General features: G+C 41.5%; 10 protein-coding genes across 10 annotated transcripts; 5 read left to right on the top strand and 5 right to left on the bottom strand.

Annotated features, from left to right (window-relative positions):
- Nucleotides 1-40: 40 nt before the first annotated feature.
- V1514DRAFT_338211 (uncharacterized protein) lies at nt 41-2,037 on the top strand. The gene is made up of 5 exons (XM_066928801.1): nt 41-143; nt 207-251; nt 343-484; nt 573-834; nt 913-2,037. Exons 2-5 carry the CDS (start codon nt 208-210, stop codon nt 1,854-1,856), a joined length of 1,392 nt encoding a protein of 463 aa, XP_066780894.1. The 5' UTR covers nt 41-143; nt 207; the 3' UTR covers nt 1,857-2,037.
- A 102-nt stretch (nt 2,038-2,139) lies between these two features.
- V1514DRAFT_322544 (DASH complex subunit Duo1-domain-containing protein) lies at nt 2,140-3,168 on the bottom strand (the record flags this gene model as incomplete). The annotated part of the gene is made up of 4 exons (XM_066926121.1): nt 2,140-2,408; nt 2,462-2,624; nt 2,705-2,824; nt 2,893-3,168. 4 exons carry the CDS (start codon nt 3,166-3,168, stop codon nt 2,140-2,142), a joined length of 828 nt encoding a protein of 275 aa, XP_066780893.1.
- Nucleotides 3,169-3,544: 376 nt separating this feature from the next.
- On the top strand, nt 3,545-5,229 carry V1514DRAFT_370025 (uncharacterized protein). Its single transcript, XM_066929971.1, has 2 exons — nt 3,545-4,511; nt 4,583-5,229. Exons 1-2 carry the CDS (start codon nt 3,763-3,765, stop codon nt 4,902-4,904), a joined length of 1,071 nt encoding a protein of 356 aa, XP_066780892.1. The 5' UTR covers nt 3,545-3,762; the 3' UTR covers nt 4,905-5,229.
- V1514DRAFT_338204 (RmlC-like cupin domain-containing protein) lies at nt 5,194-6,802 on the bottom strand. The gene is made up of 3 exons (XM_066928800.1): nt 6,134-6,802; nt 5,960-6,055; nt 5,194-5,891 (listed from the first exon to the last, which is right to left on the bottom strand). The coding sequence occupies exons 1-3, from the start codon at nt 6,619-6,621 to the stop codon at nt 5,561-5,563; spliced, it is 915 nt and encodes a 304-aa protein (XP_066780891.1). The 5' UTR covers nt 6,622-6,802; the 3' UTR covers nt 5,194-5,560.
- Nucleotides 6,803-6,942: 140 nt separating this feature from the next.
- Nucleotides 6,943-8,721, top strand: V1514DRAFT_338200 (P-loop containing nucleoside triphosphate hydrolase protein). Its single transcript, XM_066928799.1, has 4 exons — nt 6,943-7,074; nt 7,235-7,310; nt 7,404-7,457; nt 7,570-8,721. Exons 1-4 carry the CDS (start codon nt 7,054-7,056, stop codon nt 8,514-8,516), a joined length of 1,098 nt encoding a protein of 365 aa, XP_066780890.1. The 5' UTR covers nt 6,943-7,053; the 3' UTR covers nt 8,517-8,721.
- Nucleotides 8,598-9,360, bottom strand: V1514DRAFT_338196 (uncharacterized protein). The gene has a single exon (XM_066928798.1). The coding sequence runs from the start codon at nt 8,978-8,980 to the stop codon at nt 8,696-8,698; it is 285 nt and encodes a 94-aa protein (XP_066780889.1). The 5' UTR covers nt 8,981-9,360; the 3' UTR covers nt 8,598-8,695.
- Nucleotides 9,361-14,419: 5,059 nt separating this feature from the next.
- Nucleotides 14,420-15,995, bottom strand: V1514DRAFT_212746 (dihydrouridine synthase-domain-containing protein). Its single transcript, XM_066924700.1, has one exon. The coding sequence runs from the start codon at nt 15,631-15,633 to the stop codon at nt 14,536-14,538; it is 1,098 nt and encodes a 365-aa protein (XP_066780888.1). The 5' UTR covers nt 15,634-15,995; the 3' UTR covers nt 14,420-14,535.
- Nucleotides 15,996-16,402: 407 nt separating this feature from the next.
- Nucleotides 16,403-18,663, top strand: V1514DRAFT_286260 (kinase-like domain-containing protein; the record flags this gene model as incomplete). The annotated part of the gene is made up of 3 exons (XM_066925194.1): nt 16,403-16,515; nt 16,920-17,198; nt 17,448-18,663. The coding sequence occupies 3 exons, from the start codon at nt 16,403-16,405 to the stop codon at nt 18,661-18,663; spliced, it is 1,608 nt and encodes a 535-aa protein (XP_066780887.1).
- Nucleotides 18,664-18,844: 181 nt separating this feature from the next.
- Nucleotides 18,845-21,465, top strand: V1514DRAFT_212778 (uncharacterized protein). Its single transcript, XM_066924701.1, has 2 exons — nt 18,845-19,061; nt 19,124-21,465. Exons 1-2 carry the CDS (start codon nt 19,026-19,028, stop codon nt 21,419-21,421), a joined length of 2,334 nt encoding a protein of 777 aa, XP_066780886.1. The 5' UTR covers nt 18,845-19,025; the 3' UTR covers nt 21,422-21,465.
- V1514DRAFT_338188 (uncharacterized protein) lies at nt 21,435-22,550 on the bottom strand. Its single transcript, XM_066928797.1, has one exon. The coding sequence runs from the start codon at nt 22,461-22,463 to the stop codon at nt 21,510-21,512; it is 954 nt and encodes a 317-aa protein (XP_066780885.1). The 5' UTR covers nt 22,464-22,550; the 3' UTR covers nt 21,435-21,509.
- Nucleotides 22,551-22,627: the final 77 nt, after the last annotated feature.

Here is a 22,627-nt window from a genome sequence, read left to right as displayed (position 1 = left end):
CCCCCGCCTTCCATTTGTTTTTTTTTTAAAAGCGCTGGGAGGAGCAAATTCTCCGATAAACCAGATAAAGTGCTGCTGACAATGGCACTTTTAAATAATTAACAGTGGTACACAGACAAAAAGGACCTTTGTAGTGCATAGAGGTTATAAGATATCTGGAGGGCGGGGTTGCTATTTATTCTACTAAACTAAATTTTATGAATTAGCATGCGACGTTTGATTAGATCGCTGGGCAATCTGCGCCAGATAAGGTGAGCATTCATGCGTTGCTTGGACATACATGTTTAGATACATGCACATGTGTCATGCAGACCCGGATTAGCACTAATACTGGCGTTAAAGAAGATCGTTGCGAGCATCCGATGGAGCATTTGCGAACCTGGCCCCGGTTCGAACACTCAGGTCTATTTTTTCCTGGCAACCCCAGTCAGCAAATCGGCTGCAGGAGTCAGACAAAAAGGCAAATGCATTAAGGTTCCGACGAGTATGTGATTTATTGATTTAGGCATCTGAAAATGCAGCTTGAATACTAGACATTTAGAAAACTAAAATTTTTTTTTTTTTCTTTTTAGACCTTTGGAGCGCAAGCTTCAGTCACCGTGCGACCGGAAATCTCACCTCACCATCAACTTTCATTTGACAGCAAAAAAATTTATGTACCTTGGACGGAAGGTGTCACGTCATCATTTCATAACGTTTGGTTGCGTGATTCGTGCCAATGCGAGCATTGTTTGCATCCAATTACCAAGCAAAGGCTGCTGGACACGTTCGCGATCCCCGAGAACGTTCGGCCTGCCAGTGTTGAACCTGTCGAGCAAGGACTTAAGATTATATGTAAGTACTAAGTACTATCTAAAAACCGTGTTATTTTTTTTTTTTTTTTTTCATTTCGGTTGCTCATGTGCTTGCTAGGGTTTAATGATGACCATGAGAGTTTTTATCCTTGGGATTGGCTTCATCTTCACTCCTATCAGCCCGTGATTGAGCGGAGACTGCCGTTTATCAAAACTTTTTGGGAGCGAAAGGATATTGAGGGCAAGCCACCCGTGGTTAAGTATGCGGACGTAATGGCGGAGGGCGATTATGGCGTGGCAGAGTGGACGTCCAAGATTCAGGATTATGGGGTTTGCTTTGTGGAAGGCGTGCCGGCCACGCCACAAGATACGGAAAACTTGATCAACCGAATTTCTTTTGCAAGAAATACTCATTACGGGGGATTTTGGGATTTCACGTCTGACCTTGCTAAAAACGATACCGCGTACACGGACCTGGCACTTGGGCTGCATACTGATGGCACGTATTTTACAGATCCACCTGGCCTGCAACTTTTACATTGCTTGCATCATGAAGGTTCAGGTGGTGAATCAATATTGGCAGACGGGTTCAAGGCGGCCAGGATACTCAGGGAAGAGTCACCGAATGCGTACAAGGTGCTGTCCCGGATTCGAATTCCGAGTCACAGTGCAGGAAATGAAAATGTTTGTATCACGCCGGCTCTTTCATCAAGACCGATTTTAAACCATGACGAAGTTACTGGCGAGTTAACCCAGGTAAGATGGAACAATGATGACAGGTCGACCATGGACAAATGGAGTGGTGATCCTGATGTCGACGTTTTGGAATTTTATGATGCGATTCGAAAATGGCATGCCATCATTACTCGACCGGAAATCGAATACCGGTTTAAATTAAAACCAGGCATGCCCATGATATTCGATAACTGGAGAGTCATGCACGGACGAGCAGCGTTTACTGGCGAGCGCAGGTTATGCGGAGCGTATGTGAACATGGATGATTTTATTTCTCGATTAAGGTTGACAAACTTTGGACGGGATGCTGTTCTCAAAAGTTTATAAAAAAGAAAAAAATAGTTATGGGTTTTAAAATTTTAATACTACTAATGATTTATTTTTTTTTGGAATTGGGGCATGAGAGGAAAATATATCGGTTCATTGATTTGGAGTTTTTTTTTATTTTTCTTTCTTTTTTTTTTTTTTGTTTATTACCCATTAATGGTATATTCTTTAAAAGTTAAAACTCATAACAATCGTATTTAAAAAATTACCCATCCAAGCTCATTCTTTCACCAAAAATTTATATATTGTATTATAGAAAGTGCACGGTTGCAACGAGTTCAATTCAACCAGATGGTGGAGGTGGCCTTGTTCGAGAATTAGTAGCAGAACTCCGTGATGACGTGTTTGAAGTTGAACTTTTTAACGTTGATTTTGGTCTTTGACTTGTGGCTTGCGAGGTTGAAGTTTTTAAAGTTGAAGTCGTTGATCGCAAAGAAGAAGAAGAAGAAGAACTTGTTGTTGTAGTCGATCTCGTTGAAGACGATATTGATGACGAGGCCGGTCGCGACGAAGTTGTGGCCTGCCTTGACGTGCCCAGCTTGTTGCCATATACTATACACAATTAGCTTTTTTGTTTACACTCGCAATTGTGTTTATTGACGTACTTCTCTTTTGTAATAATGCATCTTTTTTCCGTTTAGCCTCTTCTTGTTCTTTTCTCTTTTGACTTAACAATACTGCCTCTTTGGCTTTCCGTTCAGCTTCAATCTTTGCCTGCGCATGTTGTTCTGCGATGGCCACGATCCTGGCCTTATGTAATTCCTCATCCTGCATTAAAAAATTAGCATATAAAAAAAATATTTAAATATTGAAGCGAATTTGATTATTGTGTTTTTTTTTTCTTTTACTTTTGTTGCGCCTTCCCATTTAGGATCAAATGCCAATCGTTGAATATGTTCAGCTTGGGAAAGAATTTGGATCCACAAGTTTAGTAAATTATCAACATTTTTCGTAGTTGATACAACCCTCTAAAAATGTATACATTTTCCACAATTAGATGTAAAAAGAAAAAAAAAAGAAAAAGAGGTTGACATACGTCAAGGTTAGATTCCGCACTTGTTATGGATTCCAACACGTTCGTAATCGTGGCATTAACCGCCCGCACCTGTTGTAATTCAATTTCAAGTCTTTCCTGCCTGGCATTGCCAAAAGCGTTACCGGAACTTGCAAGGTTTTCGTCCGATACAAAAGTTGATGCTGTTAATTGACGAGGCGTTGCTGCCGAAGTCGATGATGATGCTTGTTGCTCAGGTTGAAATGATGCGTTCAAGATTGCCAAAGACTCGGCAAGGGCCTCCTTGTCTAGATACATAACTGTTTTACTTTTAATTTTGCTTTGTTTGGCATGTGCAGTCAGGTTGCTGGACAAATTCGTGCTGTGGGGAGTAATATCGGTCGAAATTTGCAGTTGTTTACTTTTTGCACGCGAAAAAGGAATTAAACGCACCGACGTAAACAACGGCACGGCTTGACAATCTACTACCATCAAGCAGCTACAAAAAATATTTTTGCCATCCAGCAACGACAGGAGCATTACATCTACGTATTCCGTATTCCAATCCATTCCAACACTGGCGGCCAACGCGTCAAAAGTCTGACAGCCGGGACGCGTCTTGCTCCGCCAGTCGGTTCCCCTAAACCACTAACCATCTGCGAATTTTCGAAACCAACCCAAGCCAAGTTGTGGTTGTAGCCGGCGGCCGCAAGATCAAAAATTACAATTGGGTTATACGACTGCAATTAAGCAGAATAGTTTCGCAAGCGGACGGTTTTCTAGTCAATTATTTTAGAGGGTCAATTTTATTTATACCTGCATACAAGCTAAGCTGTTACACATAAAGCGTACTTTTTTTTTTATTTTGTGAACCAGAGCCGGGAATAATCTGAAAGAGTTGATTACTACACAATGGCAACTACTCCTACGAGGACGTCGTCTTTTGATAATGATCGTGAGGATTGGACAACAGAGACAGATGGCTTACTTATCACGCCCCGCACGCCGCGATACGGGCCCAAGTTTGATACTGATTATCACGCAACGTTGGCACGGCGGAAGCAGGATTTTCAGCACCAGCAACAACGGCAACGTGGCATGGGTTCAAACATCAAGTCATCAGACAAAAGTCAAGGTCATATCGACGACGGTCAACCTAAATTTGAAATCAATCATGACCAGGATAACGCTGGCGAGCAAGGTTGGCAACCTGACCCGGCAAGTTCCCGGGCGAGGACTAGGACAAGGACAATCTCGGGCACGGCTGCTGGCGCGCCAATGTTGACTCCTCGTGAAACACCGCATGCCAGACGGAAAAGAGCTCAACAACGTGTGAGTACCATCAAACGCGACACGGACGCAGTCACGAGCGACCACAATGATCGGGTGAAATCAGTATCACGCGTGCTTTTCACTTCAAAATCGTCAAGCAATCATGAATTTAAATCATCAAGTAATAAACAAAATGCCACGTTTACGATTTTTCAAGATCCCGATTCAGATTCGGAATCGAATTTAAATTCACGGATTGCTCAAATTGATGATGACAATGACCCGTTTGTAACCAAGCCGGGCATGAAACCAATCTCATCATCATTAAAATCATCATCAAAACGTGCACTTGACACCAAGGAAGGCAAGAATGGAATGTATTTTGTATTGTAAGGTTTTTTTTTTTTTTTTTTTTTTAAAAAAAACCATAGACCTTTGTCATATGCTAACAGGTAAATAGTCGTGGCAAAAGAGTGTTTCGAGAATTTGAAACAGAAGAACAATTTTCTGATGATGAATTGGCAATATCACCAATAAAGCCTAGAATTTTGTTTGCCAATGCGACAGACGAGTTATCATCGAGCATGAGCTTAAATCCATCAAGTTCATTACCTTCATCATCATCATCACCATCATCACCTGCAACTTCGCAATTTCAAAATAACATTTTTGCGCAAAAATCAAGTCATGATAATAATACAGGTACTAATGATCATGACGGCCCTGTTTCGCATGATTTCTTGCAAAATGTTGAAGAGGCAGAAACAGATGTTGAAGATTGATCTGATCTTACACGTATCATGGAACCTTTTTTTTTTCGTTTCCTTTTTTCTTTTCTTTTCTTTTTTTTTTTTTAATTTGACTTACGTTCAAATTGGTGGTGATGGTGGGAAATGGGTATAATAACCGGAGTTAGCTGTGTCTTTTTTTTGTTTTTTTGTCAACATGTACTTCTAAATGTATTGTGCAATGGATTAAGGCGAGAATGGGTCTTTTTTTCCCCTAGAAATTGGATGCAAGTTATAATTTTTTTTTTAAATAATACAGGTTTTTTATAATATAAAACCGCCGCCAGATTAATGTTAAAATGTATTTTCTAAAAATTAAATAAAATTAAAAAAAAAAAATAACAATGAGGTCACAATATGGTATCGTCATTATATATGATGTATATTATTTCCAAAAGAAAAACAAAAAGTAATGCGTCTATTGGTTTGCATCAATGACAAAATAAATTTAAAAAAAAAAAATTTCCATACTCCGAACATGAAAAAAAAAGACATTCATTACCAGCCCGCACCATATATGCAATTTAGAAAAAAAAAAAAATTATGAGAAATTTAACAACGAGCCGCTCCATGATGTATAAAAAATTTTATTTTTTTTTGTCTTTCTCTTTTCTTTTCCTTTTTTTTCTTTTCTCTGGCTCTTTTTGTAATTATACCGTGTCTGCTATGCTTGCACAAAGCACGCCCTTATCACTATAAAGAGTTGACAACTTAACTTTAACCTGCTTGCCAGTCTTTTCATCAAACGCCAGGCATCCATATTTAGCTGCCCAAGGTGGCGTGTATAAATGTAACGACACGGCAAGTCGTGACGGGTCATGATTAATAATTCGATGCAGGCCAATCTTATCTGAAATGTAGCATACCGAATTTTCATCATGAGTGGAAGTCCTTATCGGTTTCATGGGTGACGGACCAACCGAACTTGGCCACTCGAATATTTGCTCTGTTAAAGATCCTTGCAAAATTTTCATGATGCAGCTTTTGATCATATAATGTCAACATCAAATTATACTGTCCTCATATTAATTTTTTTTTTAAATACTTACTGTGCGTCAGCATGGTCGTGAATTAAAGACGACCGTCCCGGATTCCAAACCAAAATTAGCAGGTTTGCCTTTTCGTTCATGTCGTCCACTCCGTTTCTGTACCATTCCATTTTAATTAGTTCATAATTTGCATAATTAATATTTTTTTAAACAAAAATAAAAAATTATACATACCTGGTATAATTCCTACTTGAATCCGCTAATGCATATTTACGCCATTCTTCGCTGTTTGACTGATATTGCCGCATGACGTCCATTAATTCTTCCACGTTCACGTCAACGGAGTCAATGCCAGAAGTTTTACCTAATTGTCGTCGAATCTCTGTTACCAAGTCATCAAATTTTGAAATATTATCAATCTTGTGAGAATCAGGACCGGAAACTGATGCAATGTTGATGGCAACCGGTGGCAATTCATTGGAACGAGTTCGACGTTGCACGGTCATGTTGTCTTGAGCCTGATGATGATGATGATGACGATGATGATGATGATGATGATGATGATGATGATGATGCGGATGCTGATGATGATGGTATTGACATAAGAAAGCACCAAATAACGATGGTAGTGAAGCTCTTCTAATCAAATTTTGATGTTGAGCTAAATAAGACGAAGACAAGATTGTCGAAGATTGTTTTATCTGATACGTATTCAATCTCATTCAGGCACCCAACTTCGTTTGTATATGGACTCTTGTATATATGCTTAACCAAACAAAGGCGATGCACTCCCAACCCCCTCCACTCTTTGTCAAATATCAATTAAACAATTAAAAGAAAAAAAACGAATGTTGCCTCAAAGGAATTTTTTAAAAAAAAAAAAAAGTAAACGGACTAAACGTCTTCGGCTTGACGGGACGAAAACTCCCAAAATGATCTTTTTGATTATATAATAACGCCAGAACCCGGAAAAAAAGAAACCCTTATACACGAGCTCATCAAGATGATCATTGAATTTATATATTTATACAAAAGAAAAGTCTGAACCCCCTATAGACAGACTCATTTACATAATTGAAGGCCATTCTACGTGCCACTTTTTTAAATTATTTTTCAGATTATTGTTTTATATTGGAGTAAAAGGAGTTTACAAAATGTCGACCACGGTTGAAAAGGTAAAAACGAAAAAAAAAAAATGGCAGCAAAAAACAGAGGAAAAATGATTTGTTTTGCAAAGTTGATAGACTGACATGCATGGGTTTTTATTTATATATAGATTAAAGAGGTACAAATGCTTCGGAGAAAAAAAAAAAACTGAGATGTTAATAAGTCCAGATCGAATCCGAGATGTCTCGGACGCAAAAGAACAAGGCAACTTCGTTCCATTTAGGTCAACTCAAAGCCAAACTTGGTATTTAAAATTTTTTTTAAAACTTTTAATATCAATAAAATAGAACATCAAAGCTAATGCTTTAAATTTTTTTTTTTTTTTTTCAATAAATAGCCAAGCTAAAAAGAGAACTATTGACGCCAACTGGTGGTGGCGGTGGTGGTGGAGGTTAGTACAATGCAAAACTAAATTTTCCTTTCTTTTTTTTTCTGTGTATATGTGGGTGTGTGTATGGGTGATATAAAGTGACAGAAAATTAATTCAAATTGTTTTAAAATAGTCGGATTTGATGTTGCTCGAACAGGAGTAGCATCGGTTGGGTTTATTGGATTCCCTTCCGTGGGCAAGAGCACGTTAATGTCACGATTAACCGGCACGCATTCGGAAGCTGCAGCGTATGAGTTTACAACGTTAACAACCGTGCCAGGTGTGATCATGTATCGTGGAGCCAAGGTTCAGATGCTTGATCTTCCCGGAATTATTGAAGGTGCCAAGGATGGCAAGGGACGCGGACGACAGGTTATTGCGGTTGCCAGGACGTGTAATTTAATTTTTATAGTGCTGGATGTGTTAAAACCATTAACAGACAAGAAAGTGATCGAAGCCGAATTGGAAGGGTTTGGCATCAGAATTAACAAGCAGCCACCGAACATCATGATCAAGAAAAAGGAGAAAGGAGGTCTAAACATTACAAACACGGTTCCACTCACGCATATTGATCATGCGGAGATTAAGGCCGTCATGAGCGAGTACCGCATATCATCGGCTGACATTTCGATTCGATGTGATGCCACCGTGGATGACCTCATCGACGTGCTGGAAGCTCATAACAGGCGGTACATTCCGGTAATTTATGCGTTAAACAAGATCGATTCGATTTCGATCGAAGAACTTGATCTGTTGTATCGCATTCCAAATGCGGTGCCCATCTCATCAGAACATGGCTGGAATGTGGATGAGTTGTTGGAAATGATGTGGGGTAGGTTAAACCTGGTCAGGGTTTACACCAAGCCTAAGGGACAAGCACCTGATTACGAGCAACCGATTGTGTTGCGAGAAGGGCATTGCACGGTAGAACATTTTTGCAAGGCCATTCATAAATCATTAGTGGACCAATTCCGAACCGCGGTCGTATATGGATCGAGTGTTAAGCATCAACCACAATTCGTGGGCCTGTCACATTCGTTAAAGGATGAAGACGTCGTGACCAGTGAGTTTTTCCTTTAATTGAAATTAATTTTTTTTTTTTTTTTGATATTAACTGAATTTTTTTTTAGTCTTGAAAAAATAATTACAATTATGATGATAGCATGACATTGGAATTCAATTTAAATAAATTTTTTTTTAAAGTGAATTGGGTATTTTTTGGCATAACTAAAACATTGCCCAAACCGAGCTGGAAACATTTATAATCCGTTCTTGTAAATTGTCCAAAAAAAAAAAAAAAAAAAAAAAAAATCTGTGCAAAGTTTGTTTTGTTTTGAAAAACATATTATAAACTTGTTATCGAGTTTTCTCGGTTCCGATTCAATACGTTTTTGGTTTTCTCGGCGTTTATCGTAATAGTTATATAGAAACATGTAGTGAAAAGCAAAAAATAAAAAAAAATATAAAAAATGAAATGAAACCAACAAGGCGCAGTTTTTCACACGTGTTGCATTAAGTACTGTTCTGACGAAGTAATGGATCATCGAAAAAGCGATTGATCATTGCCTAATTTTTTGGGTTTCTCCAAGGGGTTATATCCATCGCGGGCGTTATAAAAATTATGAGGTAAGTTGATACTATAATTATTGATGAACATTTAATAATTTCCATATTTGGTTTTTTGTAAAAGATTAAGATGCGAAGGGGTAAAAATCCATTTAAAAAAAAATGTCGAATTTTTGGTCTTCGTTGCCAGTATAGTTCTAGAAAAAAAAAAAAAGGTCATGGTGCGACAAAATTTTAAAAAAAAAAAAAGAAAGGTAAAAAAAATTAGAAAGAGGTTGGCCTGGCTAGTGTATTGGGTAGTAAGGCAATTCTGATCGGGTTCCCAATGCATGCAAGCATGCACATTTACCGTTCTTCGGATTACAAACAAAAGCAAAAGTGAAACAAATTTAATCCCTGTTTAATTGTACCCAATCCGTATTCGCTTGTTGGGAACGACACAATCATCATTTATGACAATTATGGTTTAATTTTTTATTAGAAACCATATTTTGTATTAAAAGTTTAAGATGCAGACCCCCTTCTCTCTCTCTTTATGCACTACTACCAATAATTATTAAGATAACATTTGATAAACGTTAGGCAAGAGCCATTTTTTTTTTGGTTTTCGGCTTTAATGAACTTATTAATTATTTATTCTCTACCTGAACGGACGGCATTACCATGATGATATTAATAACTATATCCAAATATTCAAATCAAACCATATTATTAAAACGGCGGGGTTGCGAGACAAAATAATCAAAATGCCAAGCCCAGATCAAATCAGATCAGTAAAAAAAAATTCTGACCAATTGACTAATATAATCATCTAATCGTACTATTACAGAACGATATGCAAGCCGGGAAAGGAGGGGGTTGTGTGTTACTTTCATTCAGGCACGTCAAAATTTAGTTACTTCTCGCCATGAAGAAGTTAAAAAGTATATAGATTTACATATTTACGCATTCATAATGACAATAAAATGAGAGAATTAGTCGCAATATTTAACCCAAGCCAAGTCTGCATATAAATATTTGTACGTACGAACGGCGTTAAGAGCTCGTTCGTTGTTGAACGTATTGTGTTTATTATATACTACGTAAGGCAAATACGCAGTTACGCAGTGGGCAGCTGTCATATGACAAAACTAAATAAAAATTAAAATATATGCAACGCTGGTATGGACGTGCATTCATTCCACATAAGCAAATCATATTTTACTGATAGTAACTTATCAGTATTTAATAATAAATATACGTATATTCATCTTAATTTTTTTTGGACCATTTCGATTTAATTTTATTACTATATAGTTATGGTTATTTTGATAACTGCATATAGAAGGTAATACTTATTTCGTTTTTAAAGTTTCATAATTAAAAAAAAAACTGAACTACTCTTAATTAAGTAACTCTCTCGATGATCTTCAACGCAAACTTTCTTTTTCATTTTCCCCCTTTCTCCACCGTCCCCTTTCTTCTCTACAATCATGATCCTTTACCAACTACGAAAGCAATTATTTAAAAATTAAATTTTTTTAATCAAATTAAAAAAATCTAATGTTTTTTTACTGTTTCATTAACAGCGTATAAATGCATGATTTAAGTAACACTTTTTGCATTGATTCAAGGGGGTGTAATAGCGTTTGAGGAATATGCCGAGAAAATTTAAACTTTTTAATTTCGACAAACAAAACGGGTGCGGCGAACCGCGGCAAAAAAAAAAGAACGATTGTTTGGATAAACGGTGCTAAAACCAAAACAAAACGTCATGCGGAATTCCTTATTCGGCTTTTTTTCCTTTATTTATAACGGTACGTTAAGATTATATAATTATACATGACAGGGGGTGGTGGATTAGTTTGGTGCGCTAACTGCCTAGCGACAAATTTTATTATTCCTTTTTATATTCTGTTTTTCTTATCATTCACCGCAAAACCCCCCCTTTGCTCCTCTCGTTTAATCAATTTTCATGGTTTCGTTTTGGCTTCAAAACTTGCGGCTAAATATTCGTTTTTTATTCTCGTGGGCTATTTATTATCTAATAATTGTAGTCATCTGAGTTTTTTTTTAATTTTTTAAAACTTTAATTCTTTTAATGGAGCCCTGAATAAAGAAATATATCAACCATTGACGTTATTTTGAAAAAAAAAAATAAAAAATAAAAATAAAATTTGGCTTTAGAGAATCGTTGATTTGCAATCAGCAATCATCATTTAACGAGTAAGATGTACGTGGGGGTTTGTCCTTTGTCATTCATGTCAAGTAATGACAAAAGCCGCCCGACGGATGTCCGACGTAAGACGTTGAACGGCCGACGCAGTGGCCATCGCGTAATATTTTTGTAGTTAAAACAATGACATCAACGTATTAATTATCCGACATGAAGGGGCGTGCGTATATTTTGTACTTTCATTTGTATGCGTATTTATGCATACAAATACACATACACAAGCATATAATTTAATGTTAATTATTAATGTTTCAAATACTAATCATTATTTAATTGTTATGAAAAAAAATGGACAATTTAAAACAAAAAAAAAAAATAAAATAACTCCACCGCCCAGTCAGGCGACCCTCAACCCCTCACTGGGAAAAAAAAACCCGATGAAGAAAAATATGATATTAATTCCCCCTGAAGTGATTTTAACTTATGAGTACACGACCAAAACAATCAAAAAATAAATAAAATTATATCAAAAAACACAAAACACAATTTTAGACTTCATTTTTGTTTAATCAAACCTGGCCCAATTAATAGAATCCATAATTGAAGAAGCAAATAAAGACGATGACGATAAATTTGATGTCGATGAACACGGTGTCATGTAAACCGGATACTCAAACCCATATGATAAAGATGAATTGTTGCTCGGTAACTGCGCATGACGATTATGATTATGATGATGTTGTAGTTGTTGTAGTTGTTGTGGAGACAAGTCGTGCTGATGCAGAATGGCGTCACCACAGCCGCCGCAGCTGCCACTGGCCATCATAGGGTCGCTTACCATTAAGGTTTGAAAATCTACCGGCGGGAACGTGCCAGTGATCGGGGTCAAGATTCCCGGCGATGATTGCGGCGACATTGATGACACGGAGTAATGTCGTGAAGAATCGTACGAATGTTGACGCTGCTGCTGGCCCTCGGGTTGTAATGATCGTGACGGTGCCGGCGGCGACGCGTATTGCAACGTGGCAGTAACTTCCATGTCCACGCCAGACGGGCCGTCATTGTTCAAATAATAGTCCGGGCCGCCCAATTCGAGATGAAACAACGCAGATGAATCAGTAAACTCTTCTGAATCTTTTAATTCCTTCCTAAATTCAGATTCCGTAACGACGTCACGATGCACACGCCCATCTTCTTCGTAGTCAAGTTCTTCTTCATCCGACATGATCACGCGTTCATGGTAAAACGGCGACGCTGCTGACGAAAGCGCGCTAATTGTGGAATCAACTGATTTGACAAGCATGCCAGACGTTGACGTTGACGCTGCCGACGCTGAAGCTCGCCGAGACGAACCGGTAGTGATCCGATCAGTAGTAGACCGCACGTTCAAGAAGCATGCCCGATTGCGTTGCTTAAACTTATCAATCCAGGTTGAGCTGGCCTTGAATGATTGTAACGCAGCAGACGATGGTGATCCAGCAGCGCAGGCACATGCAGCCAGATGAAGTGCCTGATGACGCAATTCGTCGTCACGAATAACCGGGCTCTCATCAGACGACGACCTGATGCGGACCCATTCGGCAAGTGCAATTTCTAATTCTCGATACTTGCTCCCTGAAGTAGAAAATGGGGAAGACGAAGACGAAGTAGAGGAGGAAGAAGAAGAAGAGGAGGAACACGAAGCCGATGGAGACGGCAGGAGAGGTAATGATGATTGTGATGGAGACGCGCATGCGATGACTTGTGAAGATGAACTGGACGAAGATGATAACGCGGGCCGAGAAAAGGACGGCCGCCTAGACTCCTTTGACTTGTTTAACGCCTTGCAAATCTTGGACACGGTCGAACGTTCGACGCCAAACACCTTGCCGATCGTCTTTTGCGAATCATTAGGATGATCCTGGGCATGCTTCCAAATCAAATGCTTTTCCGCATGCGTGAGCGTGCGCCGCCGTGACGGTCTAGAAGGAGCAACACAGGAAGAAAAAGAAGTAATTGCCTGCGGCAAGACGTGCGAGTTGCTAGACCTGAGCCCGGGCTTGAGCTTGCTGATGGGCGGCGAATCAGGCGGCAGCGCGGTCACGTGATCATACATGGAGGACGAAGATGATGATGATGCGGCGGCGGAACAGTAAGAAGTAAGCTGGTCGTGCTGCGGCTGGCAGGGTGAAGACGGGAATGCGATCGTGGTGGGCGATGAAGGCGGGTCCTGGTCATGATAAGATGATGACGACGACGACATGGGCAAGGAGCTGGCGGCTTCAACAAAGGGCACAAAACTTGTGCCAAGAAACGAGGACGAATCAGACGAGGATGCGAATGATGAATCAGAGACCGTACGTGACAGTGGGACGTAGGTGGGAAAGTCGTTGTGGTTGTCCTTATTGGTGGTGCTGTTATTGTTGTTGTTGTGGGTGAACATAGAGGGCTGGGGGAAATAGCCAGGCTGATTCAGAATGTCCATTGCGGGCGAAGGGACAGGGGAGACAGAGGGGGAATTAATGAAATCACACCCAGATAAGAGGCAAGTATGCAGATCAGTGAAGAAAAAAAATGACCTGAGGAACAAGCAAGAAGGCAAAAGTGATGGATAGGGAAGAAGAAAGGGGGGGGGGAAGCCAACTATATACAGGATTACATGACATGACATGTTATTATTATCTAGTATTTATTATTTATTTATTAATTGCAATGAACAGTGAAGTGCAAGAGCTCCAAAGTGGTACACATGCGATGAGCCTGACGGTGTAAAATGACGGATCAGGAAACGAGCACATGTTAGTTGCCGTGAGAGTTAATTTATTTCGTTGCCAAAAACTGTAAATTTAACTTAAGTTTATTCATTTCGCCAGATGATCGACAGCGCCAGGCTTAGGGCTTTTGCGCCCTCTCGACACAAGCCACTTCGACACGGCGCGACATCTCGTAACCGTAACCGTGCCTCGGAAAGCATCTATCCCATGCAGGATGGATTGTACATGGGTTGACTAACCAATACTAGCAGTACATATACTTTATTGTTGGCCCTTTCTGTCTCCTTCGGAACCCCGGCTGGAAGGACCCCCTTCGCGTCGGCGGAACAATCCGTTGGCGAAACTGGCCCTAGCTGATCCCGTTTAAAATTCATCTCCGATAACCTTCGCATATAAATAACCTCCTTGCAAAAATCTTAGCAATCCAAATATACACATATATGTGATAACTATGATACCATACTTCATTTGTCGACCCCCTTTCGTCGTTTTTCTCATTCCAGATTCTCTCGTTCGGGTATGCACCGGGAATGCCAATAATGTCGACGTTTAAGGCCCGGTACCATCTATTTGGTCCAAAAAAAAAAACTAGTCCTAGTAGTGATTGATGATGAGATTTGAAATTTCATCTCCGATACCCTTCATAGTCTCGCTGCGCAAATCCTGGGTCTCCGGCCCTGGCCAAGTAAAATCTTGCATCCACCCACGCCTGCAATTCATCCCAGGTCTTAAACTCCCTCAGCTCCGCTCTTTCGTCTTTGGTCAAAAGGTACGCTGTCATTTCTGCCAGCATGTATTGAAAATTTCGAAACGGCAACGCGGCCTGCCTGGCAGCAGTAAACTCGTCTACCAAAGCCCACGCCAGTTCGACCGCCCGCCATGGCGTTCGCTGGTAGCCCGAAAACAGGGCCGGGTTCGTCAGCAAACCGCGTGCTGCCATCACGCCGTCGCATCCGGTTAGTTCGTGCATCATGCTCACGTCGGATTCGTTAAAGCAATCCCCGTTAGCCACCACGTACACGTTGGCTGGTACGCCCTGTCTGACCTTGCGAATGGCTTGCAGATCCGGCTTGCTTGCATTCCGTTGCTTGTGTTGCCTGCCATGTACGGTGATAATGTTTGCGCCAGCCTCAGCCACCGCGCGAGCAAACTCCACCGTTTCGTCCGTGTTCTTGTGGATCCGGATCTTGACATCAACGACCAGATCGGTACCAAAATTCTGCCTCAGGGCCGTAACCATGCCAACCACTGTGGGCAGTTTTTTCATGAGCGCGGCGCCAATGCCGATCGCGTTCTGCTCCTTAATCGGGCATCCGCAGTTGATGCCCACGCCAGAAACGTAGCCCCTGACCAATTTGACCGCCTCGACTAAATCACTTGCATTAGAGGCTCCGAATTGGGCAATCACCGGGCCCTCGTCAGCGCATGTAGAAAAGTCTGCCCGCCTTGCATGCGGTGAGTTTTTGAATTCCCTGGCAATCATCATGGGCGTGTATGTCAAATCACAACCAAATTCTTTCACTAGCAACCTAAACGGCAGCCGGCTGTATCGTACCATTGGAGCCGCAATCCTCACGACCTTTCCTTCTTTCCTTGCCCTGGCAAATAACTCAAGAATGTTTTGACGCCCCTGATCTGGATTGCCTGATCCGTCGTCAATAAACCATTGCTGCCGCCGCGGCGTACTACTACTGTCATTACTGGCAATTGATGATATACTCATTGTGCGTACGCACGACCTTGTTTTTCGTAGTAATCTAATCACGTTGATTTCATCACATGTGCCATAAAGCACGTTTGTTTTTATTTGGTATTAACTAAGTGTATGCTTGTATATGGGTACTGTGTATCTTGATTATATTCGTTTTGGTTAACTTCCTCGGGCAAAGAATAATTTTCAGCTTCGCGCGATGGAGCAGCCAAACTTTAATCAGTGTGCAATTATAGATCAACCCAGCTCAGCACAGTATATGCTACATATTTAACAATAATATAGGTGACTAGACTAAGCAACATCGATCAAGTCCACGCATGCATGACGCATAAGCCCATACTGTTCAGATTATATATATATATTATATATAGAGAACATCGTTGCCCATGACGTCGTGTCATGGCTTCCCCGGTCCTGGCCCGAGGCCCGAGATTTAGCCCGCGGCTTGCTGACCGGGTCAGACACGCATTTTTTGGACCCAGTCACGTGAGCTGAATCCAGCGCTACAGTTTGCTTGCATTTTCAGGTCCGACTTTTCCATTCATTCGTTTCCCCCTTTGTAATCCGCATCCGCTTTAGCCCGCCAATTCCGCTTGCGATCCAGTATTATTCAGTGCTTGCTTTAAAGTTGACAGCTTTTTTTTTTACCTCTTGGTTTTTGCATTTGATTACTTTATTTATTTATTTTTTTTTGCGTTTTGTTTTAGTGAAGCTGTAGTCGCGGAGTTGCCCAATGTCTGACTCCAATGGCTCTGGCTCCGCCGGCAAGCCACCGTCGATGCGATCGTCAAATCCCATCGAGCTTCTTTCTGATAAGCTGTCTGGGTTGCATTTTAAAAAGAGCAGGCTGTTGGCTGACGATACCCATCATTACGAACGCTTTTCCTTGCCGTCATCTGCCGTAAGTTGTGGTGGTGATTGCGGTTTATGGTGGATTTACCAATTTTTTTTTTGGATATTGATGAACGTTTTTTGGTGAATTAGAATGAATCGCCGGCAACTTCGTCCCCGCCTTCTCCTAGCTTAGGATACCAACCGGGCTCGGCCGCCATCAGCAGGACGGCATCGCCTCAGGACGGCTACAACAGCGACTCGTCGAGTATTAACTTTGCTGGTGATCAGCATTACCATCATTCACCAGAACTTGATGCCATAGAAGGTGGCATTAACATTGCGTCGCCTCGGCTTCCGAACACTCCTGGAACGCCGCGCGTGAATGCCACGATTTCAAACGCTTCCGATGATTCAAAGTCATCACGTCAGCCAAGGACTTCATCAGCAAAGTTCTTCCTTAGCTCTGCATCTGTGGATACTTTATCTGCCAGGCCATCTAATTCGAATGACTCTTCTGGTGATTCTGATGCTGCTTCCACTCATGTCATTCAACACCATCTTGCTCCAGAAAATGATCCTTACTCACGCAAGAATCGGCCGCCACAACAAAGCTCCAAAGACGATATTGCGCCACGTTTTGTATTCAAAAAAAAGCATCATCACCATCATAATAATAATAATAATAATAATAATAATAATGATAATAATAATAACAATCACAGTCCGAATATAGAAGATCAGTTTAATCCCACATCTGCGTATAAGCCTGCAGAGGGTCCAACATCTAATCCAACCGCTGCTGCTACTGCTACTGCTGCTGCTGCTGCCGTCCCGTCGACTTACGGTCGGTCGTCTACAGCAAGTTCTGCCGTATCTCTCATTTCGGCTATTGGTAAAAATCATCATCATCATCATCATCATCATCATAACGACGCTGATTCCGGTCCAGAAACTAATGGTTTAAACTCGGGATCGGGCAAGTTGAAGAGTGCTCATGGTAGCATGTTGGAATTGAAACGATTTTTTAAACCGAAACATAAATCAAAACATGAGAAGCAAAAGAAGGAAGAAAAAACTGCCGCCACGTCATCCGGTATATTCTCATCACATAACAACAGTACGAGTAGTGGATTTGGGTTTAGTTCGACGCCATCATCGGCCAGTCTTAAGAACATGCCGTTTGGTGAAGACGGTCCTGGGATTAATAAAAAATACGGCCGGTTTGGCAAAGTTTTAGGATCTGGTGCTGGAGGTTCGGTGCGACTGATGAAACGATCATCAGACGGTACTACGTTTGCTGTCAAGGAATTCAGGGCAAGGCATCCATACGAATCAGAGCGCGAATACTCGAAAAAAGTTACTGCCGAGTTTTGCATCGGGTCAACATTGCATCATCCAAACGTGATTGAAACGTTGGACATCATGCATGAGAATGGCAAATTTTTCGAAGTCATGGAATACTGCCCTTATGATCTATTTGCGATTGTCATGTCCAGCAAAATGTCGCGGCAAGAAGTTTACTGCGTATTCAAGCAAATCTTGTCCGGTGTTCATTACCTACATGAAATGGGCCTTGCTCATCGAGATTTAAAACTTGACAACTGTGTCGTTTCCGAGCAAGGCATTGTCAAGATTATTGATTTTGGATCCGCGTCAGTGTTTAGATACCCGTTTGAATCTGAGATTGTAAAAGCTCATGGCATTGTTGGATCTGACCCGTACCTTGCCCCTGAAGTATGTTCGGAATTGAAATATGATCCTCAGCCAGCCGATGTTTGGTCTGTAGCCATTATTCTGTGTTGCATGTTATTGCGACGGTTCCCCTGGAAAGCACCAAGAAAGTCAGACAATTCATTTCGACTGTTTAGTTCTGAACCATTTGATCCTGAACATCCCGAATTGCCGGCCAAGTCTAAAGGTTCAAACCCAGATGGCACTCAGTCACAGCCTATAATTCGAGGTCCGTGGCGGTTATTAAGATTACTACCGTCAGAGGCCAGGCATATTGTGGGCCGCATGCTTGAGATCGATCCCAACAAACGAGCAACGTTAAAAGAAGTATTTGATGAACCTTTCGTGCAAAACATCTTGATGTGCACGGTCGATAGCAATGGCAAATACGTTGGTTGCGAAAATCACAAGCACACGCTTGTGCCAGCAGAGAGTGCGCACTTGGTAAGTTACAAGAAGAAGGAGAAGGAATAAATTGGTTCAGACAAGGGTGGGAAAAAATTGTTGTTTGGGGGAGAAAAAAGCAAAGCATACAGGAGAATGGAAGGGAGTGGAAGGTGTTTTAGTTCATTAAATTGTTCCACATGTTTAGGAGTATGTTTATTTTTTTTTTTCAATTATTTTCTTATAAAAAGACAAGATTTCTTAATATCAGAGTTGACTCAATTGAAAGATTTCAACATTACATCAAATGTTCTATAGCTAAACAACGTTTATTAAAAAAGGGCGGGAATGGTGACGTAACACAAACCGTCAGGCGTTAATTACTTAAGAAGGCCCTTTATTTGAACCTCGTGATTCCCTATTTTTGCCAATTAGTATAGCGTTTTTTCTTCATGTCTAGTCAAAATAATTACATCTCTGGACAAGAAGTATGCATATTGCGTCGTGCTTGGAAGTTACTTGATTTTTGGCTGATTGCAATGGAATATAGTTAGGTGTGCATTCCGGCAGCAACAGCGTAGCGCAGACTCAACAACGACCACCAAGCGATTATTCTCATGGATTATCTGAATATCAAATCAACCAACAAGAACAACAACAACAAAATTACGGTGTAAATTCACATGTTAAAGCCCAGTCACATTATGTGCCAACGTTGAATCCTCACAGCAATTCATCAGCACCGGCACCGGTCTCAGCTGCTTCATGGTCAGCCGCAGGCGGGAATAGCTTGACCGAGGACTACAGCCAGCCTGGAACCCGTGGAGTGGTTGATGTTGAACAAGTATATCATGCGGTGCCATTTAACGGGGTTTATTTTGGACCGTACTTGCGATACGCAAACGTTGATCTCAAGACAGGCACCTGGCATGGATCCGTGTTGATCGTAACCAGCTTGTCTGTGGCACCATATTTCCAGGTTCACCCGACAAACGAAATTTCTGCCATTCAATCAATTCAGGCTCAACAGATTTATCAATTTGATGATTATAAGTTTTTCAGGTATGACATGTTTTTGCCTCAATTGCCAGGCCAGCAGGGGCAATTTTGGACGTACGCAATCACGGCAACGCAAGGTCAGACATTAACGTATCAATTTCTTGTTGCTGGCAAGGATGAAAAAGAGTGGCGGTTTATGGCTTTTTCATGTGCCGATTTTTCATTATCAGTTAAGCAAGAAGAACGGGAAGAACTTGGCGGGGTTGGATACCTTTGGGAAGACGTTATTGATCGGCATCATAAACTTGGTGGATTGCATGCCATGCTAGGTGGTGGTGATCAAATTTATGCTGATCGCATGTGGAAAGAAATTCCTAGCTTGCAAACCTGGCAGCAAACAAAGGGCAAGCAAAACCGAAAGGATTACGAATGGAGTGACAGGCTTGAAAGAGAGTTAACGCTTGCTTATTTTTTTTATTATGCTAATCATTTTGATCGGATCGGGATCAGAGATTGCTTGGCACAAATTCCTAACGTGTTCCAAATTGATGATCATGATATTTTTGATGGCTATGGTTCATACCCGGAATACATGCAGGAGTCGAACGTGTTTATCAACATTGGCCGCATCGCGTTTCAATTTTACCTGTTGTTTCAACATCAGACCACTGAACAAATCTTGCAAACAAATCCAGACCCGACAGACTTATTTACCGTGACTGGTCGCGGCTGGCATTTCATCAAGTACCTTGGCCCGTCCGCTGCCGTGCTTGGGCCCGATACCAGAGCCGAACGGCAACAAAAATCGATTATAGGTGAGCAAACTCATCAAGAACTCTTCCGTCGCTTGCAACAATTGCCGCCAGAAATCAGGCAGGTCGTGATCATGCTGGCCGTACCGATCGTGTACCCACGGTTGACCGCGGTGGAGCACATCTTAACCGGCGTCAAGCACACGAAACGTGCGATCAATGGCGCATGGAACGTGCTGGGCAAGGCCACGTCCAAAGTGGCATCCGTGGTCGGCGGTAAGAAATCCACGCAGTCAGGGTTTGAGTCGGTAAAGAAAGCGTTTGGCAAGTCCGGCGTGATGTCGTCCCTGATTTCAGGATTCGGCGAGATTGATTTGCTCGATGACCTGGCTGATCATTGGACTCATGAAAATCATGCTGCCGAACGCATATATTTTGTGCGCAACTTGCAACGCGTTGCGCAGATTAAAAGCGTTCGCATCACGTTCGTTTCCGGCGACGTTCATTGCTGCGGAATTGGCCGGTTTGTTAATGATGACCGCCCGAACAATAATCAGCTCATGTACCAAATCATCACGTCGGCGATTTCTAACGTGCCGCCTCCAGGCCCGGTTATTAGGTTATTACACAACCGGGATAAGATTTACTTGCCTGAAATCGGCGCCAAAGTTGAGGACGACGAAAACAAGACTGATACTAGGGAGGAAATGTTGGAATTTTTTGACCGTGACGTGGACGGCAAGGAACTTGGCCGCAAGAAATTACTCGGCCGACGCAATTACGCCATTGCGGTCATCGATAACGATGGTACCATGGCTTGGGACTTGTATGTGCAAAAGGGTGGCGGCAAGTATGGACCAAGTCAGCGCACGGCGAAATACGGACCCTTGATCGTGCCGCTTTTGACTTCCGTTGTAACCGGGCAACAACAGCAACAAGCGTATGGTAACCTAACCGTAGTCCCGGACGGGCCTGGGTATGATGAAGAAGTTAGGCGGCAGCAAATAATTACCGCACCAGTTGGTGTATATGGGCCAGGTGGAATTGCTGAGGACTTGCGAAATGTACATTTGCAACCACAGCAACCATCATATTAACCAAAAAGAAATACTTGGGTTTATTTAATACTATTTTAACAAAAAAACAATACCAATGCAATGACTGAATCCTCTATTCTTTGTTTGTTCAAGAAAATGACATTAACCCGATCCTCTCTTCTTCTGAGTCAAATGACTTTCGTTTTGCAAGCCCTTGCCTGACCCTTTCGTTTGCATGCTTGTATACTTTAAAATGTTGAAACAACAAAATGCCGGAAATCATGCTCACGTATAAATGATAAAGTACCGTGCCCGGTGGCCGAATGACTTGCCATCCCTTGCCATTAACGGCATCTACTAACAAACTTGTCATCTCAAGCACGGCCGTCGCAAGCATGCAGGTCGCATATCCAGATCCAAACCCGACCGTGTTGCCGTTTTCCCAATTCGTCACCACCTGAGGCCAAAACTTGACCACGTGCAACAGGTTTGAAATGCCTTGTAACAAGTCGACCGCGTCGATCGGGAACAGTCCCCAAAATGCCATGCCGGTTTGAGAATCAACGCAAAGCAAGGTTGCCAAAATTATCACGATTAATTCCGTGATTGCTAATCCCGCCGACGTGACCTTGCAGATCGCGGACGTGCGGGCCAGGATTGATTCCTGGAGTAACCGGAAAATGCGGGAACCGTTGACTGGCTTGTGAATAGAAGCAGCACGCGTGACGGCAGAATTGCCAATTAATAATAATAATGCAGTTATGGCGAGCAAAAAAACAAAATCTTGAGAAAGTTGCTTGAATGCGATATCGGAAACGTTCAAGATTGGTGATGACGGATACCGTTGCCGATGCTGTGCTCGCAATGAATTCGAAGGCCACATGTATATGCTAATAAATAATATATTATAAATTATTGATTGAATTGCCAAGATTATAAAATCAATGGACAAGCCGGGAATTAAATTATGACATGACTTGTTTCGGTCATGATTAATTGCTAGCCTTCTGCGACGATGAGTTTTATAAACCCGTGTAACCAAAAAGAATGGCCCGATCAGGTTGAATATAAAGGCCCATGTAGATATCATTAAAGAAAGCATAATGATTTTTCAACATGATTAAGCCACAGTTTACTTGCGTGACTTTTAATTGCAAGTGCTGGTCGATAAATTACATGAGTGTTTCCCTTTTTTTTTTTTTCAATTAATACGAACGCAAAAGAAAGTGGGATTCAGGGGGCGAACTTTCAACCTTTTTCTCAGGT

The sequence above is a fragment of the Lipomyces japonicus genome, assembly GCF_038497905.1.
Source record: "Lipomyces japonicus strain CBS 7319 unplaced genomic scaffold V1514scaffold_71, whole genome shotgun sequence".
Taxonomy (NCBI): domain Eukaryota; kingdom Fungi; phylum Ascomycota; class Lipomycetes; order Lipomycetales; family Lipomycetaceae; genus Lipomyces; species Lipomyces japonicus.
The sequence above is the reverse complement of the archived record's forward strand: the minus strand, read 5'-3'. Positions and strand labels throughout refer to the sequence as shown.

What these genes read in the sequence shown, in the direction of transcription:
- V1514DRAFT_338211 (XM_066928801.1), top strand. Translation starts at nt 208, where the DNA reads ATGCGACGTTTGATTAGATCGCTGGGCAATCTGCGCCAGATAAG. An exon ending in GGCAATCTGCGCCAGATAAG is followed by an intron (nt 252 to 342) that starts GTGAGCATTCAT and finishes CTGGCGTTAAAG; the next exon opens with AAGATCGTTGCGAGCATCCG. An exon ending in ATGCATTAAGGTTCCGACGA is followed by an intron (nt 485 to 572) that starts GTATGTGATTTA and finishes TTTTCTTTTTAG; the next exon opens with ACCTTTGGAGCGCAAGCTTC.
- V1514DRAFT_338200 (XM_066928799.1), top strand. Translation starts at nt 7,054, where the DNA reads ATGTCGACCACGGTTGAAAAG. An exon ending in TGTCGACCACGGTTGAAAAG is followed by an intron (nt 7,075 to 7,234) that starts GTAAAAACGAAA and finishes TAATAAGTCCAG; the next exon opens with ATCGAATCCGAGATGTCTCG. An exon ending in TGGTGGCGGTGGTGGTGGAG is followed by an intron (nt 7,458 to 7,569) that starts GTTAGTACAATG and finishes GTTTTAAAATAG; the next exon opens with TCGGATTTGATGTTGCTCGA.
- V1514DRAFT_338204 (XM_066928800.1), bottom strand. Translation starts at nt 6,621, where the DNA reads ATGAGATTGAATACGTATCAGATAAAACAATCTTCGACAATCTTGTCT. An exon ending in TCAAGTAGGAATTATACCAG is followed by an intron (nt 6,056 to 6,133) that starts GTATGTATAATT and finishes GGAATGGTACAG; the next exon opens with AAACGGAGTGGACGACATGA. An exon ending in CACGACCATGCTGACGCACA is followed by an intron (nt 5,892 to 5,959) that starts GTAAGTATTTAA and finishes TATGATCAAAAG; the next exon opens with CTGCATCATGAAAATTTTGC.
- V1514DRAFT_212746 (XM_066924700.1), bottom strand. Translation starts at nt 15,633, where the DNA reads ATGAGTATATCATCAATTGCCAGTAATGACAGTAGTAGTACGCCGCGG.
- V1514DRAFT_338188 (XM_066928797.1), bottom strand. Translation starts at nt 22,463, where the DNA reads ATGCTTTCTTTAATGATATCTACATGGGCCTTTATATTCAACCTGATC.
- V1514DRAFT_338196 (XM_066928798.1), bottom strand. Translation starts at nt 8,980, where the DNA reads ATGATCCATTACTTCGTCAGAACAGTACTTAATGCAACACGTGTGAAA.
- V1514DRAFT_370025 (XM_066929971.1), top strand. Translation starts at nt 3,763, where the DNA reads ATGGCAACTACTCCTACGAGGACGTCGTCTTTTGATAATGATCGTGAG. An exon ending in AATGGAATGTATTTTGTATT is followed by an intron (nt 4,512 to 4,582) that starts GTAAGGTTTTTT and finishes ACAGGTAAATAG; the next exon opens with TCGTGGCAAAAGAGTGTTTC.
- V1514DRAFT_212778 (XM_066924701.1), top strand. Translation starts at nt 19,026, where the DNA reads ATGTCTAGTCAAAATAATTACATCTCTGGACAAGAA. An exon ending in ATTACATCTCTGGACAAGAA is followed by an intron (nt 19,062 to 19,123) that starts GTATGCATATTG and finishes AATGGAATATAG; the next exon opens with TTAGGTGTGCATTCCGGCAG.